General features: G+C 37.3%; 2 protein-coding genes across 3 annotated transcripts; one reads left to right on the top strand and one right to left on the bottom strand.

The window, feature by feature from the left end:
• Positions 1–382: 382 nt before the first annotated feature.
• LOC126819126 (inhibin beta B chain) lies at positions 383–4,966 on the top strand. Its single transcript, XM_050547007.1, has 3 exons — positions 383–422; positions 1,301–1,858; positions 2,783–4,966. The coding sequence occupies exons 1-3, from the start codon at positions 395–397 to the stop codon at positions 2,992–2,994; spliced, it is 798 nt and encodes a 265-aa protein (XP_050402964.1). The 5' UTR covers positions 383–394; the 3' UTR covers positions 2,995–4,966.
• Positions 4,967–6,343: 1,377 nt separating this feature from the next.
• LOC126819113 (phosphotriesterase-related protein) lies at positions 6,344–16,712 on the bottom strand. 2 transcript variants are annotated; one of them, XM_050546986.2, is made up of 8 exons: positions 16,571–16,712; positions 15,571–15,733; positions 14,453–14,528; positions 13,588–13,699; positions 12,539–12,694; positions 11,141–11,305; positions 9,700–9,917; positions 6,344–9,054 (listed from the first exon to the last, which is right to left on the bottom strand). In XM_050546986.2, the coding sequence occupies exons 1-8, from the start codon at positions 16,605–16,607 to the stop codon at positions 8,917–8,919; spliced, it is 1,065 nt and encodes a 354-aa protein (XP_050402943.1). In that variant the 5' UTR covers positions 16,608–16,712; the 3' UTR covers positions 6,344–8,916. The 2 variants fall into 2 exon arrangements, with proteins under 2 accessions (XP_050402943.1, XP_050402942.1); XM_050546985.2 differs by lacking the exon at positions 9,700–9,917 and adding an exon at positions 9,954–10,171 and having other exon boundaries at positions 6,539–9,054.
• Positions 16,713–16,748: the final 36 nt, after the last annotated feature.

The raw sequence follows: 16,748 nt of genomic DNA, 5'->3' as shown, positions 1-16,748 counted from the left end.
TCCCTTGTACACGAAAGAGAGAAAGAGAAATGGGGTTTAACGTCCACTCGACACAAACTAGGTCATTTCGTGACTAACATATGGTTTAATTTTATTTCAATAATTCGCTTGCGCGTAGGGGTCTTTAGCAGTGGGAGGAAACCGGAGGACCCGGAGAAAACCCACGAGGTTGGACAGTCGACCCTACTCCTTGTCACGCACAACCGGGGATTCGAAACCACGCCAGTCGACACACATCCTCGGTTACCCAGTGTACTCATTCCGTTCTACTCCACTATACCCTGGGTTAATCTATGGGGGAGACACGTTTTCAAGTTATCCACCCTTGATGACCAAACCCATCAATTGTTATTTGAAAAGGAAGTTGGCAAAGGTAAGTAACTCTCACCGGACAATGTTAGGAGTTGGCCTATTCAAAATGCGTAATTATTAACAACCAATTATATATTATGTTAATGAAGATCAGACGTTCATATAATAATGTAGGGTCATTAGTTTTATTTAGAATCGTTCGTTCGTTCGTTCCCGGAATTTTATGTCTACGTGATATTGTAGACATTTTATAGTGAACCAAATTGCCAAGTATCAGTTCAATAATAATAAACATAACAGAATGACATATTTCAGACAAAGAACGAATAGTAATAATAATAACAAAAGTCAAACATATAGATGTTATACATATTTGAAATCAACAAGACATACTACAGATTCTGAAAATACAATTAAATATAAATAAATTATAAATATATACATTATTTACATAAATCATTCAGTAAATGGACATGAATATGGTTATCTACCCTTATAAAAACGAAGGCGAAACGATTGGTTTGTAAACTGTTTTCTGATTGGTTCGTAGACTGTAGCTACATTCTAGGCCAGGGCAGATAATTTGAAACCGTGGAAACCCTATGGATTAACCCAGGGTATAGTGGAGTAGAACGGAATGCGTACACTGGGTAACCGAGGATGGTCGACTCAATGACAGACTATGATACAGCGCGCGCACGCTAACCATTCAGCCATCCAACCCCCCACACGTAAAAGAACCCTTGACAGTAGCGCCTTTGGGAACATTTCTCTCAAAATACACTGACGTTACAATAGGATAAAACACTGAGCTCTACACGTGTACACATAATTGTGCACGTTAAAGAACCATTGCCCGTAATAAGAGTAGGCGGGTAAGTGAGCAAGTAATTAATAAATGTCATCCATCTTTTTGGGGATTTAGGCCATGGTTGACATGCGTATGTTGTTTATTTCAATATTTATTGTTTATTTCTGTATTTTTCAGTTTCAAGACATTGCTCTCACCGACATGCCACTGGTTGTTTTCATCTTGATCTACACGGAAAGGTCAAAGGGCACATCGCTTCTGCAAAATTATGGGTGTTCAAAAACAGGGACTGGAATGACAAACAACAGTCGTTCACGATTTCGGAGTTGGACCAGGGCACAAGTTACAATTACACAAAATTACGGCCAAAAAATATCGTGCAGCGAATTGAGACGGACGTGAAGAGCGGATGGTTACAGTTTAATATTACGACTACGATCAGAAAATGGCTGGATAAACCGCACTTAAATCATGGCTTCTCGATCAGATGCAAGACGTGCCATACCAAAAGTCATCGAGTTGTGTTCGGTTCGAAAGAGGGTTATCGTCCTTTGTTGATCATACATTTTGGTAATGAGAACAGGCGACGTGAAAGACGAAGTATCGATTGTACTCCCGGAGAAACGTTGTGTTGCAGGCAACAGTTTTATATTGACTTTGGGGCCATAGAAGATTTTCTACAAATCCTGCAACCCAAAGGACTCTGGGCCAATTATTGTACAGGCTCTTGTTATGGTAAGTGTAGTTCTGGGAGCCGCGGCGACTCAGTGAGTAAGGCGATGACCCGTTTACCAGGGTGTCCCGGGTTTGATCCCGTATTGATCGAGAAAATTCCTTCGGAGTTTTCAGACATGGTTTCCCTTGCGGGGCCGGGGGGTTGGATGGCCGAATGGTTAGCGCGCACGCGTTGTATCATAAGGTCTGTCATTGAGTCAACTGGCGTGGTTCCGATTCCCCGGTGTACGTGACAAGGAGTAGGGTCGCCTGTCCAACCTTTGGGTTTTCTCCGGGCCCTTCGGTTTCCTCCCTACGCACAAGCGAATTATTGAAATAAAATTGAACCATATGTTAGTCTCGAAATGACCTAGTTTGTGGACGTTCAACCCCATTTCTCTCTATCTCCCGTTCATTATTTACAAAAAATATAACCCTACCAGTACATGTAATTGAGTATTTGTCTGCAGACATTATAAACGTGAGACGGTTAAACATGTATCTCTCTCTCCCCCTCTCTCCCTCTCTCTCTCCCTCTCTCTCTCTCTTTCGAGTATTTTAGGGGCTGGTGTTCTTTTCGCGAATTCGAGACCCTTCCATTGGACCATCCCATGTTTTCTCCCCGGATACTACTTAGTAATTTTCACCTGGCATAAACAAAGGGTTTACCTTTGCCATTGATGCAAGAGGAAGGGTCTGGTAAGGAAAGGCGTCTAGTCTTTCGGATGAGACGAAAAAACAATGTGTACTCGTTGGCGTGCCCAGGACAGAAACCTTGACAGTTGAAATTAAATAAAGAACAGGCGGAAGAGCCACTGCCCGGGTAAAATGTTCCTCATAGCACAAATCGTGGCTTATGAATGTCTTCATTAACGGGGTTGGTGTAGCAAAAATAGGACTTTAAACCCAATTTCATTTCAGTTCCTTTTTTTCTTCCTTTTTCAGATGGAACGATGGCTCATTACAACCATACAACGTTAATGCAGACGTTGAGATTTCGATCAACCAGTGTCAATGATAGTTTTGCAGAAACTCTCATGCCCTGTTGTGCTCCGATCAGCTACGCAACAAAATCACTGTTAGTTATTGACGAGCACGGTGACATCAAATACAGTGAAGTCCCAAACATATCGGTTCATGCGTGCGGCTGTATTTAATTCAACAAAGGAATAAGCCGCTGATAGGCAATCTAATGGACGATTAAAAAGATTCTCCCGAAATTGCCTGTTACTAAAACAAGCAATATTCAAGAAACTTCAAGTAGGGCCTATTTTATATGCCTGCGCCGCTTTAATTTCACCATGTAAACACACTTTGTAGGCTATATTTATGCGTGCGACGCCACAAAAATAAGCTACAAATGTATGGCTAATATAAAAATACTCGTTCTGGTGTATCGACAATATTTGCAAACAGGGACAGATATCGTGGTACACAAATTAGCAAATTGTTTCAATCTGATTAAAACACAGAGCCTATTTCGTTTCGTTTTTTATACTTCAAAATTCTGTTTTACTTGTCTTTACTACACTAGCATCTGGAAGAGTTATTATATTACCGGCGTTTTGGTTGAAGTGAGGGATGAACCAATGAAATGGTCTGTTACGGCGACTTCTTGGCGTGCTATGCACGGAAGTGTGGGTAAACCACCAGGGCGACCTTTGGTTATCGTGATTTCTTGACTATGGTCGAACTAACTGAATCCGAATTTCATTTAGTTCGGACCATAGTCCGAAAATACTGAACCATGGTAAGATGGCGGGTGTCGATGAAACGTAAGTGTAGAATATTTAGAAAGAATCTATTTTTATTTAGTATATGATTTTAGGAAAGCTTGAAAGAATTTTAAATGGTTGCAACTTCTATGAGCAGATATTTTTTGTCTCGTATGTTATGTCTGAATCTATATAAGTCTAAAAAATACGCATTATTTCAATATTTATGTAGGCCTAATAAAAAATGTGAAGTCAAATTACAAGGAATTTGGCGTCTCAAGCAATTTTAATTTTATGAAAGTATTATTTGTTTATATAGCGATTCATTATCCTCCGTGGAGAGATTATAGACCTTCCTTGAGCTTAAGGTTTTTTAGGGTTATGATCGAGGTCTAAAGCAGAATAAATTGACATTACCATGTCCATGGGAGCAAACATCTTTTAACAGACGATTGTCCGGACCATTCGCGTTCGGTTTCTAGTTTCGACCACTAGTCATGAAAAAATTATAACCGAAGGTCGCCTAGAAACGTCAATGCTGACACGACCTTCTAGTAAAACTTGTCAGATCTTCATATTATGTAGGCCATATAAAAAACCGAAACGAAATATAGATCTGTATTTTAGTCAGATTGCAAATTGTTTTTGATATGCCTTCATTACAAAAGAAACGCCTCTTGGGATTAACACCAATATTATAAATAATCATCTATTTATTTTAAAATCTCCTATGCATTAGTAATATTCTTCATTTTTATTTATTATTCTTTACGATTCTCAAAATCAAATTAAAATGTAACTATCATTTTAAGAAAATTGTTTCGCATCGCTCCGCTCGGCTGACCGTTTATACATAATTGTCCCCAAGCTTCTAAGAAGTTTAATTCTGCTTTTATATACTACCTTTGATCGACCTTTTAAACCCAAGCAACACTTTTTAGTCTATTTTGGCGTGGGTTATAATCTCCGTAAAATCCTAAGAAAACGCCAAAAAATTCTAGAATGCAGGTTTCACCCAATCTGATTGAAATACAGATCTATATTTCGTTTCGTTTTTTATACTTTAGATGGCCAACACTAGTATAGTAAAGACAAGTAAAACAAAATTTTAAACTATAAAAAACGAAACGAAATAGGATCTGTGTTTTAAACAGAGTGGGTTTCACCCACACCCGTTTTTAAAATCATTGTATATGAGCGCCTGGCGAATATTATCGTTTTTCACTTGTATACTCTCATCATCTTTGTTTAATTTTGTGTATTATCTATATATAGCTGTTAATTAATTTGTCTTTATGCCAAATGTTAATCAATACGTAAAGAACCTTTCTCAATGCAATTTGTTATAAATATATTATTTTATTCTGTATTAACTTTATGTGCGGTATTAAATAATAAAAACATTTTTACCAAACGGAAAACTTTCTGTTTAAATTAACAAAGTCTGTCATTGAGTCAACTGGTGTGGTTTCGAATCCCCGGTTGTACGTGACAAGGAGTAGGGTCGCCTGTCCAACCTCGTGAGTTTTCTCCAGGTCCTCCAGTTTCCTCCCACTGCTAAAGACCGCTAACCATATGTTAGTCCCAAAATGACCTAGTTTGTGTCGAGTGGACGTTAAACCCCATTTCTCTTGTACATTCCTTGTTACATACAACTGGGGAATTGAAACCACCCCGTTGACTCATTGATAGACCTTATGATACAAAACGCACGCTCTAACCATTCCGTCATCCAACCTCTCCCCCACCCCGACTATCACCACATAGATTAGCATGGATGGGACCTACCCAGTGTGCCCATGCGTTAAAACGGACCTGTTGTCAAGACTTATCTGCCAAAAGTCAAACCGCATCGTGCTTTATAAGGGTGATTGGGGCCATATAGTAATTTTAATACACCCACGTTTTTGTGTGGGGCTATAATGTCGTTGCCTTGTCCGTCCGTCAGCATTTCGCTTGTGAAGGCGATAGAGGCTACAGTTTTAAAATTTGGACTAAGGCATCGTGATCATGAGAGAACGAAACCTAATGACCTTTCGTTCTGGAGTTACACACTCTTTTCTTAAAAGCTTGTGAACGTACTAGAGGCCACCGGGTTTGGGGGTTTTTTTTGTTCAAATTTGGTGTTAATATAGCATCAAACTATATCATTTTGCGGCGTTCTACGACTTTCCGTTGTGGAGTTATAAGCACCCGTTTCCGAAACGAGAGATACTACAGTTGTTACCACGCTTACCAAATTTTATAGTGTTAAACTTTGTGGTTATCCGGGGTATGGACCCCAGAACATGTAGGCCTACATACCAAATACGCCAGTAAGTGATGAAGAAGTGCATAGTTACGAATATACATAAATTTGGATTCGCGTCCACATGTTTTGGGGTAGCGGATTCCTTAAAATGGTATAAGGAACCACATAATCCCACCGGGCATATCTTCAAATGAAATAATGGCCCCAAAAATATTAATTTTGAGACTAAAATTCCTATTTTATGATAAAACATGCAGAGTTATGTCCCTTTATAAATTTGGATTTTGGGCAGCATGTTTCTCGGGTAATGAAATCCCCGAAAATGGTTCAAGAGAGAACCGGACACCCATGAAAACCATGCCAAATGAAAGTTTGGCCCCGACAACCTAATGCATGGCGTCAATTTCATGTGTTTCTCTTAATAATTGATGACTTTTTGTTTGTCTGAAGTTGTACCTTAAAGGGACAATAACACTCTTGCTGGCTTGACAGATCCAGAAAATAAAAAATAGCCTTATTCTAAGTACAAGATGTGTTAGTGTCCTACCTGTTGTGTAAATTATCCATTAAATCCTATTTTACTTGTCCAAAGGGTTCAAAAATGTTTTTAAATCCAAGTCACATTTTAAAAGCTTTACGTCAGGCTTTTCAAATCATTTATTTGAATTTTTCAATTTTTTAAATTAGGCGTGTTAAGATGAAATTTGTATCATCAATTAATTGAAATATTGTAAAATAGTACAATTTGTTGACCAGAATAAAGATTGGGGCATATTATTCAGTTACAACAAGAGTGGTTTTGAGCCTTTAAAGGAAAATGGTTCAAATCCCAAATTTTACCCTCAAAACTTGGGACTTTCAGGTACTCCAATTTTGGTAAACTTTTAGGACATCATTCAGTACACCCAAAGCTACCAAAATCATCAAAAAACCTTTTCTTGCATTTTTTGGGGGGTTGACCCCCATTGTTTCACTAATTGACTGGACTATTCATAATCCAGTTGATAAAGGCCTGCTGCTATTAAGCCTGAAACACGTCCTATTCCGTAGCAGTCTTGTTGATGTGTTCCTGGGGGATTACTTTTCTCCATATATTATATCAGATAAGTTAACATTTTAAATTTAGATATACACCAAAACACACATATTATATTAAATATGTTAACATTTTATTTAGATATAAAATTATAACAAAGTAGAGATGAATTATATCCATTAATAAATGTCGGTTAATTTAAAATTCTCAAAATCAATCAAACTTGTATTTTAATCAACAGACTGACCCTTCTCCATAAGCCACAGATGTTGAATTATTTCAATGGCTTTTAGTAATTGAACTTGGATAAACAGGTCACAGTTCTATAGAATACAATTACTGCTTATTACTGAGTGACGCTTCTCTAGTCATTATCAAGCAATGATAATGACTAGAGAAGCCTAGTGGAAACGTCACTCAGTAGTAAGCAGTAATTGTATTCTATAGAATTGTGGCCTGTTTATTCCAGTTTATCACAGATGTTGAAGCCAAAATGGCCTTTATTGGTTTTAATCAATGTCAATGGAAAAATACATAATTAATTTTGGTTAAATTATATTCTTGATATAAAATTACATTAAATCATGATAATTACATTAAAGGGACAATAACACTCTTGCTGGCTTGACAGCTCCAGAAAATAAAAAAATAGCCTTATTCTAAGTACAAGATGTTTAAGTGTCCTACCTGTTGTGTAAATAATCCATTACATCCTATTTTACTTGTCCAGAGGGTTCGAAAATATTTTAAAATCCAAGTCACATTTGAAAAGCTTTACGTCAGGCTTTTCAAATCATTTAATTGAATTTTTCCAATTTTTTTAATTAGGTGTGTTAAGATGAAATTTGTATCATCAATTAATTGGAATATTGTAAAATAGTACAATTTGTTGACCAGAATAAAGATTGGGACATATTATTCAGTTACAACGAGAGTGGTATTGAGCCTTTAATGCTATCTTGTTATTTATATTTTATTCATTTGAATGCCCACTGAGAAACCCATCCGTGCAAGCCTAATGCTAGGTTTCCACTGTCGTGCCATGCTTTACGATAGGATTGTCCCTATTGATTGTCCCTGGTATGTGAAGATATGTTTGGATACGTTTCGATACGATCCACACGATTACCACGAGTAACCTCAATATATGATAAGATCTGATTACTCCACGATTAAAACCACGATTTCAATCGTAGCGCGAATCGTGATAGTGGAAACCTAGCATTAGAAGTTGGTTAGGCATCCGAAAATGTAACACAACATTTTGCTGGTTGACCATTGTAATCTTTGTATGAGAAAAGTACCACTTATTTCACTTCTATCAAATCTGTATAAACACATCCATGTTTGATACTGTATAGCTAATAAAATTAGAAATCTATGAGTGGCGAGTCGCCATCCCTGATTTCTCTCATGAAGCGACTAGTTCCATTCAATTCGAACTCATCAGGCTTAAGTGAGATATAGTCGTCGGGGACCGGAGCACGAAATAGGTCTCAGATGGACCTATATCACCGGAGCAACTGCTTCCGTTTAATGGTGAACAGAGAGACGGCTAAAGAACTGCCTTTATAAAATGCTTATTTGCATAGACTCTAAGGCTCCCAACTCAACTAATGGCTATACAATTTCATAAGATTTAATCCCGAAGTGTCCCCACATTCTTCATATTTGCATATTACAATTCTGATTTACAGAGAGAGAGAGAGAAATGGGGTTTAACGTCCACTCGACACAAACAAGGTCATTTCGGGACTAACATATGGTTTAATTTTATTTACATAATTCGCTTGCGCGTAGGGGTCTTTAGCAGTGGGAGGAAACCGGAGGTCCCGGAGAAAACCCACGAGGTTGGACAGGCGACCCTACTCCTTGCCACGTACAAGCGGGGATTCGAAACCACGCCAGTCGACTCAATGACAGACTTTATGATACAGCGCGCGCACGCTAACCATTCAGCCATCCAACCCCCCCTGATTTACAGATTTTATTATAATATGTATATATTTTTCAATCTTCAATCATCTGATTTGATTTTATTTGAGCAGAGGTTTAAAAATAATCATCAGGAATTCCTTCATTTTGTAAACGTCAACCATTTTCTAGGGTTCTGCACCAATATTTTATCAATGTGTTGCTGAGTTATCCCCCTTCTTTTCATATGAGGTAGAACATTGATGAGAATATGTGAAAATCCATGACCACCATATTTCATCTGAAAAACATGACACACAGATTGCCAGATAAATGAAATCAAGAGAATTTTCTCTGAGTGTCATAAATGGCCAATAATCAATATAGCCCGGGGTGGATATATGACCATCGCGGACAGCATCAATGATAGTTATGTCCAGAGTCAAATAATGACAGGAATATCAGACGATATAACCAGGTGACAAGCCGCTGTGTACATACCTACACAAACAAAACACACACAGGAATTAACACGCTGTTATATCATTCCGATAAAATGACATGAAATGAAATTGGGTGGGATTACCTTCTCTAAAAGAACCAGTCTAGACAATGAAGACAGACATATGCCAAGCAACGTTGACTGCAATCTGATAAAAATACAGATCTATATTTCATTTCGTTTTTTTATTCTTTCAATGGCCTCTACTACATGAAGATCTGACCGGTGTAGTGGATAAGGTCGCTTCAGAGGTCATACGAGTGGCTTTTGAAACTATGACGTAAGGCATTGACGTTTCTAGTGGGTTACCTACAGTTCCTTGCATTCATATTTATTGTAAATTCAGTGACGCCTATCAAAAATGTAGCCCACCCCTGTACTACGGCCTGTACCATCCTATTTGTTGCCATGGAAACAGCAAATAGTATTATGGATATCACTCACCAATCTATGTTTAGTGTGAATATCATGAGCTATCAATATTTTATCTTCGAAAGCATTATCTATCAGACATCGAATAGCCTTGATTCGCTGAGCATCAGTTGGCATGTCGACTGTAGGACAGAGCTTATAGTCTGAGACCTCGATGCCAAAATGGTCATATTCACAGTACATCCCCTGACGAGCAAATTCTAACAATTTTGATTCATCTAAGAGTGTTCCTGAAGATACAACAGAGATTAATTTACGTCACTCACCAGTCGATGTTTAGTGTGAATATCATGAGCTATGAGTATTTTATTTTCAAAAGCATTATCTATCAGACATCGAATAGCTTTGATTCGTTGAGCATCGCTTGGCATGTCGACTGTAGGACAGAGCTGATAGTCCGACACTTCTATACCAAATAAATCGTATTCACAATACATCCCCTGATTAGCGAAATCTAATAATCTGGATTCATCTATTAAAGTCCCTAAAATAAATAACCAATTATTTCAAATCAGGTTCAAGATAAACAAAATCCCATGACCTTGTATAAAAAAAACTAAGTCACATTTGTTTCCATGGAAACACAAATAAATAGCAAAAGTCACAACTTCTATATTTATAGGTTGAGTGTGTACAAAGTTTCATAAACCAGCGGCTGCCAGGCAGGATACGCCAACATTTTACAAGAGATGATAGAGAACAAGCTAAAAACAAATGCAATTTTTTGTACGATCAGGGGCAATAATCCAGAAAGTTATAGTCTGAAATGTGCAAATATCAAAAGGGACAGAGATCTTTGGGATATAAAGATATGTTTTAAGTTTCATCAAAATCGGATAAAAATTGTGACCTCTAGAGGGTCCACAACCTTCGTATTACACACTTCTGCACAATTTGCGTACACAGAACGGCCATTTTGGCGGGCAGTTTCATTTCGATTTTCCAGAAATTTGAATTCAACCTTCATTATGGTGGAATGGTGATGTATTTAAATGGTTTTTAAAAATGGAAAAAAATTGTAACCTCTAGAGAATCCGCCAGCTAAAAATGCGATTTTTCGAACAATCAGGGGCCATAATCCAGGAAGTTAAGTTTGGGTGTCTGCGATTATCAAAAGGAACCAAGATCTTAGTGTGTAATGGTGATATATTCACACATAGGGACGGAGAGGGAGGGAGAGAGAGAGAGAGAAATGGGGTTTAACGTCCACTCGGCATAAACTAGGTTATTTCAGGACTAACATATGGTTCAATTTCATTTCAATAATTTATTTGCGTATAGGAATCTTTAGCAGTGGGAGAAAACCCACGAGGTTGGACAGACAACCCTACTCCCTCTTCTCCTTGTAGGACGTTAAGCTTCATTTCATTTCATTTGCTTTCTGCTAATAACAGTTATTCTTTAAATATGAGTTACTGAGTTCTTCTGCCTAACATTTCGTATTTCAACTTACTATCTAGATGTGACATAACAGAATGTTCCGCCTTGCCGCCAGCCTCGGTAAATATTCGTAGAATTTCAAAAGGCGCTTCCTGATTTCTACCTGGATGGAAGATGACTGGTGCTCCGTGATCTTGTTGTGAGATAGCCGCAGCACGAATTGATCTCTTTTCAAAATCTGAAAATAAGAAATAATTTTTTGTATTTTAAAGCCTTAAAGCGAGAATTTCAAATTTTCTAAGAAAGTCAAAACATAATTATTTCTATGTCTTTTGCTCAAAAGGTTATCAAATCATTATTATACGATCATGGGCATTATTTCCCACCCTTAAAAATCCAAGACACAGGAAATAACAAAACAATTACCTCCCCTGTTTTGCTATTGACAACATGGGGCAGCCATTTTCTAACGTTGGAATTTGAAGTTAAAAATGATATTTTTGCCAATTTCTCAGCTGGCAATAGCGAATTATAGGATTAATAGGATTATTCTTTAACAAGGTAGGACTGTTTATGGATACCATCTATTTTAAGGCTTTATTTTAATACATTTTAAAAATATAACTTGAAAATTTGCAATTGCAACTTTAACAAGCTGGAATAAAAACAATATCTAAAAGATCATACCGAATCAAAAACGCTTTCCTTAAAAAAAACATTTTGGTCCAGAATTATTCATATTGATCAATTCTAACTTACATTCTGCCTATTTAAAGCTTAAATTGATTTCACACACCACATTTCATTCACACCAGCCTATTCATCATGAAAGTGTTTTTGTATGTTGCTATGGTGGAACTAATTACATAGTATTAGTAACATAATATTTACGCAATCTAATTAAAATACATAGTATTAGTAACATAATTGACGTTTCTAGTGGTTTACCCAAAGTTTCATGCACCTCACACCAAAAACTCGCCGTAACAGACTGTTTGATTGGCTAATCTCTCACATCATCCAGAATGCGGGTTATATAACAACTCTTCCAGATCCTAGTGTAGTAAAGACAAGTAAAACGAAATTTTGAACTATAAAAAACGAAACGAAATATTCTCCAGTCATGACCTTCATTCTCTGAGTTCAGACGTCGAATGTCTTTGTACAAGTAAAACCCATTTTAACTCATGCGATCTGTTAGTAGGAGAATTTTACCCAGACAATGCCATATGCACCTACCCTTCATCAAACTCCAACTGTCAAGGTATATTTTACATGCACTCTAATATGTACCTTGGTGCACCTTCATTTTTTATTCCTTCCATAGGACTAGACAAGCTCTAGGACTACACAACTGATATGGGGAAACCAGGCTGGAAAATCTCAAGGAACTTTCTCAGCCAACACCAGAATCTTCTACCTGTAGTTAGTGGACCAATTTTTGTTACAGGTAAAATTTGTATTTATTTACCTGTTAATGGCCAGGTACAACCCACTTCACCAATTACACCACATTTGATACCTGTACCTTCCACACCTTGTGTTAAATCTTGCTGTATCCTACCACACAACTTCTCTATTGATAGTTGTTTTATTTCTTCACTTTGAAAACTATCAACATAAAACCCTTTAAAATAAAATTACACACCCAAAAATTAAAAATATATACAGATCTTAAAATTTCTGATTCATGATATGAGATCTTAAATCGAAATCAACATATAAATATCAGAAAAAAAGTTTCAAGATCATTAACTATCATTTCTTATATGGCGGGGTAGGGTGAGAGAGAGAGAGAAATGGGGTTTAACGTCCACTCGACACAAACTAGGTCACTTCGGGACCAACATATGGTTTTGTTTTATTTCAATAATTCGCTTGCGCATAGGGGTCTTTAGCAGTGGGAGGAAACCGGAGGACCCGGAGAAAACCCACGAGGTTGAACAGGCGACCCTACTCCTTGTCACGTACAACCGGGGATTCGAAACCACGCCAGTCGACTCAATAACAGACTTTGTGATACAGCGCGCGCAGTGTGGGGCTGAGTGGTCTAATGTGTGTCATTGTGTCAAGTGGTGTGGTTTTGATCTTAAGTTTTCACGTGACAAGGAGTAGGGTGTCCTGCCTAACCTTGTGGGTATTCTCTGGGTCCTTTGTTATTCGTCCAATACTAAAACCCCTATGTACAACAAGCAAATTAATGAAATAAAGATAAGCACACAAAACATGGAAATACGCCCGCACACCAGCTTTGTCTTAAAAAAAGATTGTGGCCTCTATCATGTTCACAAGCTTTTCGGAAAAAGTGGGCATAATTTCAGAAAGTAAGGGCATGGAACACTGAATACTGCAAGGTTCGTTCTCTCATGCCCCCAAACCTTCACACCAAATTCGCAAATTTGAGTAAAAATCTGTTAAAAACTATAGCCTGTATGACATTAACAATCTTTTTGTAAAGGGGTGTGGTTTGGGGTGGGGGCAAGGGGGATTCCATTTGTTATATGTAAATCTTTTACTGACCTGTAGAAGCAATAATTTTAACACCAGTCTCTTCAGAAGCACGTTTTAAAAATTCAACATCAGCATGTAAACCTATTGTTGAGTTCTCTACCATTGCATCACCTCCATTCTCCTATAAGATATACATTGGATATACAGAAATGTCATTCTTCATTTTTTTAATACTTTTTTTTTAATAAACAGAGAATTAATTAATTACCGAGTAATAATAATATGTACATTTATATAACGCTAGTACTCCATACTCACATCGCATACAATTAAATTAATTAATCCTCATAACGCTTCTAAAAAGAATGGGTTTTAAGTCTTCATTTAAAACATGAAAGGGTTGGAGATGATTTCTGGTAGATTGTTCCACTGTTTAGGCGCATTCACTGAGAATGATCTGTATCCGAATGATTTTAGCTTCCACCTTGGGCAACACAACTGATGAATTCAGTAGCTTACATATTTTTAGAAAAACAGATACACTTGGTCAGTAGACAATCGATCATCTAACATTAGACATGAAATGAAATGGGGTTTAATGTCCTACTGTTCTGCTCCCACTTGGCTAATGAAGACAGGCATACCCCATACAGTGTCCTATATGTTAAATTTGGGCAGCTACAGCCTACTCAAAATATCAAATTCCTACTGCCATGGGCTCTTTTACATGCACACCAATGTATACATGGAACATCAGTTTTTCATACCATTTGAAGGACTACACATTCTACCTTGCCAGGCCCTCTGTCCTGCACCACTGCCAGAAAATCCTGATGAACTTTTTTGACCAACAAAGGCCCTCCCGGTCAGTGAGCCGACGTCTTACTCACTGAGCCACCGTGCCTCCACCATCCAGTAATGGTATAAAACTTACTTTAAAATATTTGAGTTCTTGTATAACTGTTTGTTCTTCTGGTGTGTCTATCTGTAGATTAGGTTTATGACTATAACTGAAAAAACACATTTAATACATAAATGTTTCTCAATAAATGTAGTTCCACTCCTATATAGATATAACATGCTAATTGCCGAGTTATTAATTAAAAAGAGACCACCTATTCATCTTTAATTGCTGTATACTTTCTGTGATGAATGGGCTTGAAATATGCCAAAAATTCTTTTCAGTCAATGCCAAGATTGAATGGAATCTGAACATTCCAGTAGAGAGAATCCAGTGATTGTTTGCGTTTATGTTAGGCACTACTGCACAGTTAGTGCTACACTGTTTTTATACAGTTTTTGATTTAAGTGCAAATGTTTTAATACATTGGAGTCTGAGTGACTCAGTGAGTTAGGATTATCAAATGCAGTTTCTGCCTTGTCAGTGGTGCAGACTGGAGGGCCTTACAAGGAACAGTGTCTAATCAATTGGATGGGACAAAAAGCTGGCATGAACATAAAAAAACCCTTGATGATTGGACTTCAATGAAATGGTGCTGTCCTAACATAATTTGCCTTTTAGGACACTGTATGATATACACCCATTTTCATTATCCAGGATGAGACAGAAAAGTAGGACATTAAACACCATTTCATTTGTTTTACCTGATTTTGTTTAGAAATACAGGGGGTCACGGTGGCTAAGTAGGTAAGACACTGGCTTACTAGCCTGGAGGTCGGGTGTTCGATCCCTGCATTGGCCGAGAAAGTTCATCCAGAGTTTCCCGCGTGGTTCCCCCTTGTCAGCGATGCAGGACGGAGGGCCTGACAAGTACAGCTGTCTAGTCGTTTGGATGGGACGAAAAACCGAGGTCATGTGTACACATTGGCTGGCACGTAAATGATCACTTGACACTTTAAATTCGATATAAGAGTAGGCCATAGTGTCGCTGTCGGGGCAAAATTTCCCTCATAGCACACTATATGGCGTATACTCGTCTTCATTAGCCCAGTTTGGAGCAGAACAGTAAGACTTTAAAGCACATTTCATTTCATTTCATTTTAGTAATACAGTATTTAATTCAACATAAATAAAAAGTTCGACTTTCTTACGGGTTATGTTGGATCCACCCATAATTCTCCAGTGTGAAAGGCTTGTTGATGTTGTCTTTAAATCGAGGTTGACAAGGATCAACGAAGAAAGAACTGGCGTTGATTGACAGATGTTCGTGGGTTAAAGTCTGACCTAATTCTTCTGGTGAAATTAGACCAGTGACTGTAAAAGAAATAAAGTACATTACACAATAATGTCAATAATTCAATAAATGTTAGGTGAGATTCCAAAACAGTGAAACCGCTGGTTGACAATTGAATACATCACATTTTGTCTTCGAAATCACTCTAGGTGGAAGGGTTAGGGTTAAGGTTATGAAAACAGATCTTGTCTGCAATATCACTCTAGGCTAGGAGGCAGCGGTCATAAAGATTGGATAGAACAAACGGACGCCCAAAAAACAAATTCAAGAACAGTTTAATATGTGAATGAAATGTTCAAAAAGACTCCCAACATAGTAAAGAGATTATGTCAGCTACAATTATATACTTAATTGTAGCTGGGTGAAGAAATAATTGCTTAAATTACGATAATCAATCATTGTTTTAAAGAAAAAATATGATAGTTGTTTTGATCAATTAATGCCATTTTCAGATAAAATAATAAACCATAAACCTAATATCAAGGCATGGACAGTAAAGAGATGTGACAAGTTAGCCTATACCCATATGCCGACATCTGTGTATTAATGTGTGTAACCCCCCCCCCCCCCCCCAAAAAAAAAAAATCCTTGCAATGATAATATGTACATATAATTAAATACATGAATAAATTGTTATATGAGGTCACATTGTTATTCGGGCTTCGCGTGACCGTACATCTAAATTGGTAACTCTACCAACGCAATCAGTAAATGCTATCTCAGTATCTCTTTAATTACTTATTCAAGTTACTGTTGTGTAATCTAGAGTCGGAAAGAGTTCGAGGCCATTTTCAGTTGCCTAAAAGTCAATGTTTTACCTTAATTACTTAAATGAAATACATTAAAATTGAAATTACCTGTTTGAATTTTGCTGACACGATTGGAATCGGACATTTTGAAATGTTGTCAGTTTATAGAAATTAAATAATTCTGAAAAGAAACACACGGAGAAATACAAAATTTGTGTTTTTATCAACAGGCCACCATATTGTATTTAGAGTTAATTCCCTTGATTTTTGGTCTCGTCTGTCCAGT

The sequence above is a fragment of the Patella vulgata genome, chromosome 4 (genome assembly GCF_932274485.2).
Source record: "Patella vulgata chromosome 4, xgPatVulg1.2, whole genome shotgun sequence".
Taxonomy (NCBI): Eukaryota; Metazoa; Mollusca; class Gastropoda; family Patellidae; genus Patella; species Patella vulgata.
This window is presented reverse-complemented; position numbering and strand designations above follow the sequence as displayed.

What these genes read in the sequence shown, in the direction of transcription:
- LOC126819126 (XM_050547007.1), top strand. Translation starts at nt 395, where the DNA reads ATGTTAGGAGTTGGCCTATTCAAAATGC. An exon ending in AGTTGGCCTATTCAAAATGC is followed by an intron (nt 423 to 1,300) that starts GTAATTATTAAC and finishes TGTATTTTTCAG; the next exon opens with TTTCAAGACATTGCTCTCAC. An exon ending in TTGTACAGGCTCTTGTTATG is followed by an intron (nt 1,859 to 2,782) that starts GTAAGTGTAGTT and finishes TTCCTTTTTCAG; the next exon opens with ATGGAACGATGGCTCATTAC.
- LOC126819113 (XM_050546986.2), bottom strand. Translation starts at nt 16,607, where the DNA reads ATGTCCGATTCCAATCGTGTCAGCAAAATTCAAACAG. An exon ending in AAGAACTCAAATATTTTAAA is followed by an intron (nt 13,700 to 14,452) that starts GTAAGTTTTATA and finishes TATATCTTATAG; the next exon opens with GAGAATGGAGGTGATGCAAT. An exon ending in TTCACACTAAACATAGATTG is followed by an intron (nt 9,055 to 9,699) that starts GTGAGTGATATC and finishes CATGTTTTTCAG; the next exon opens with ATGAAATATGGTGGTCATGG.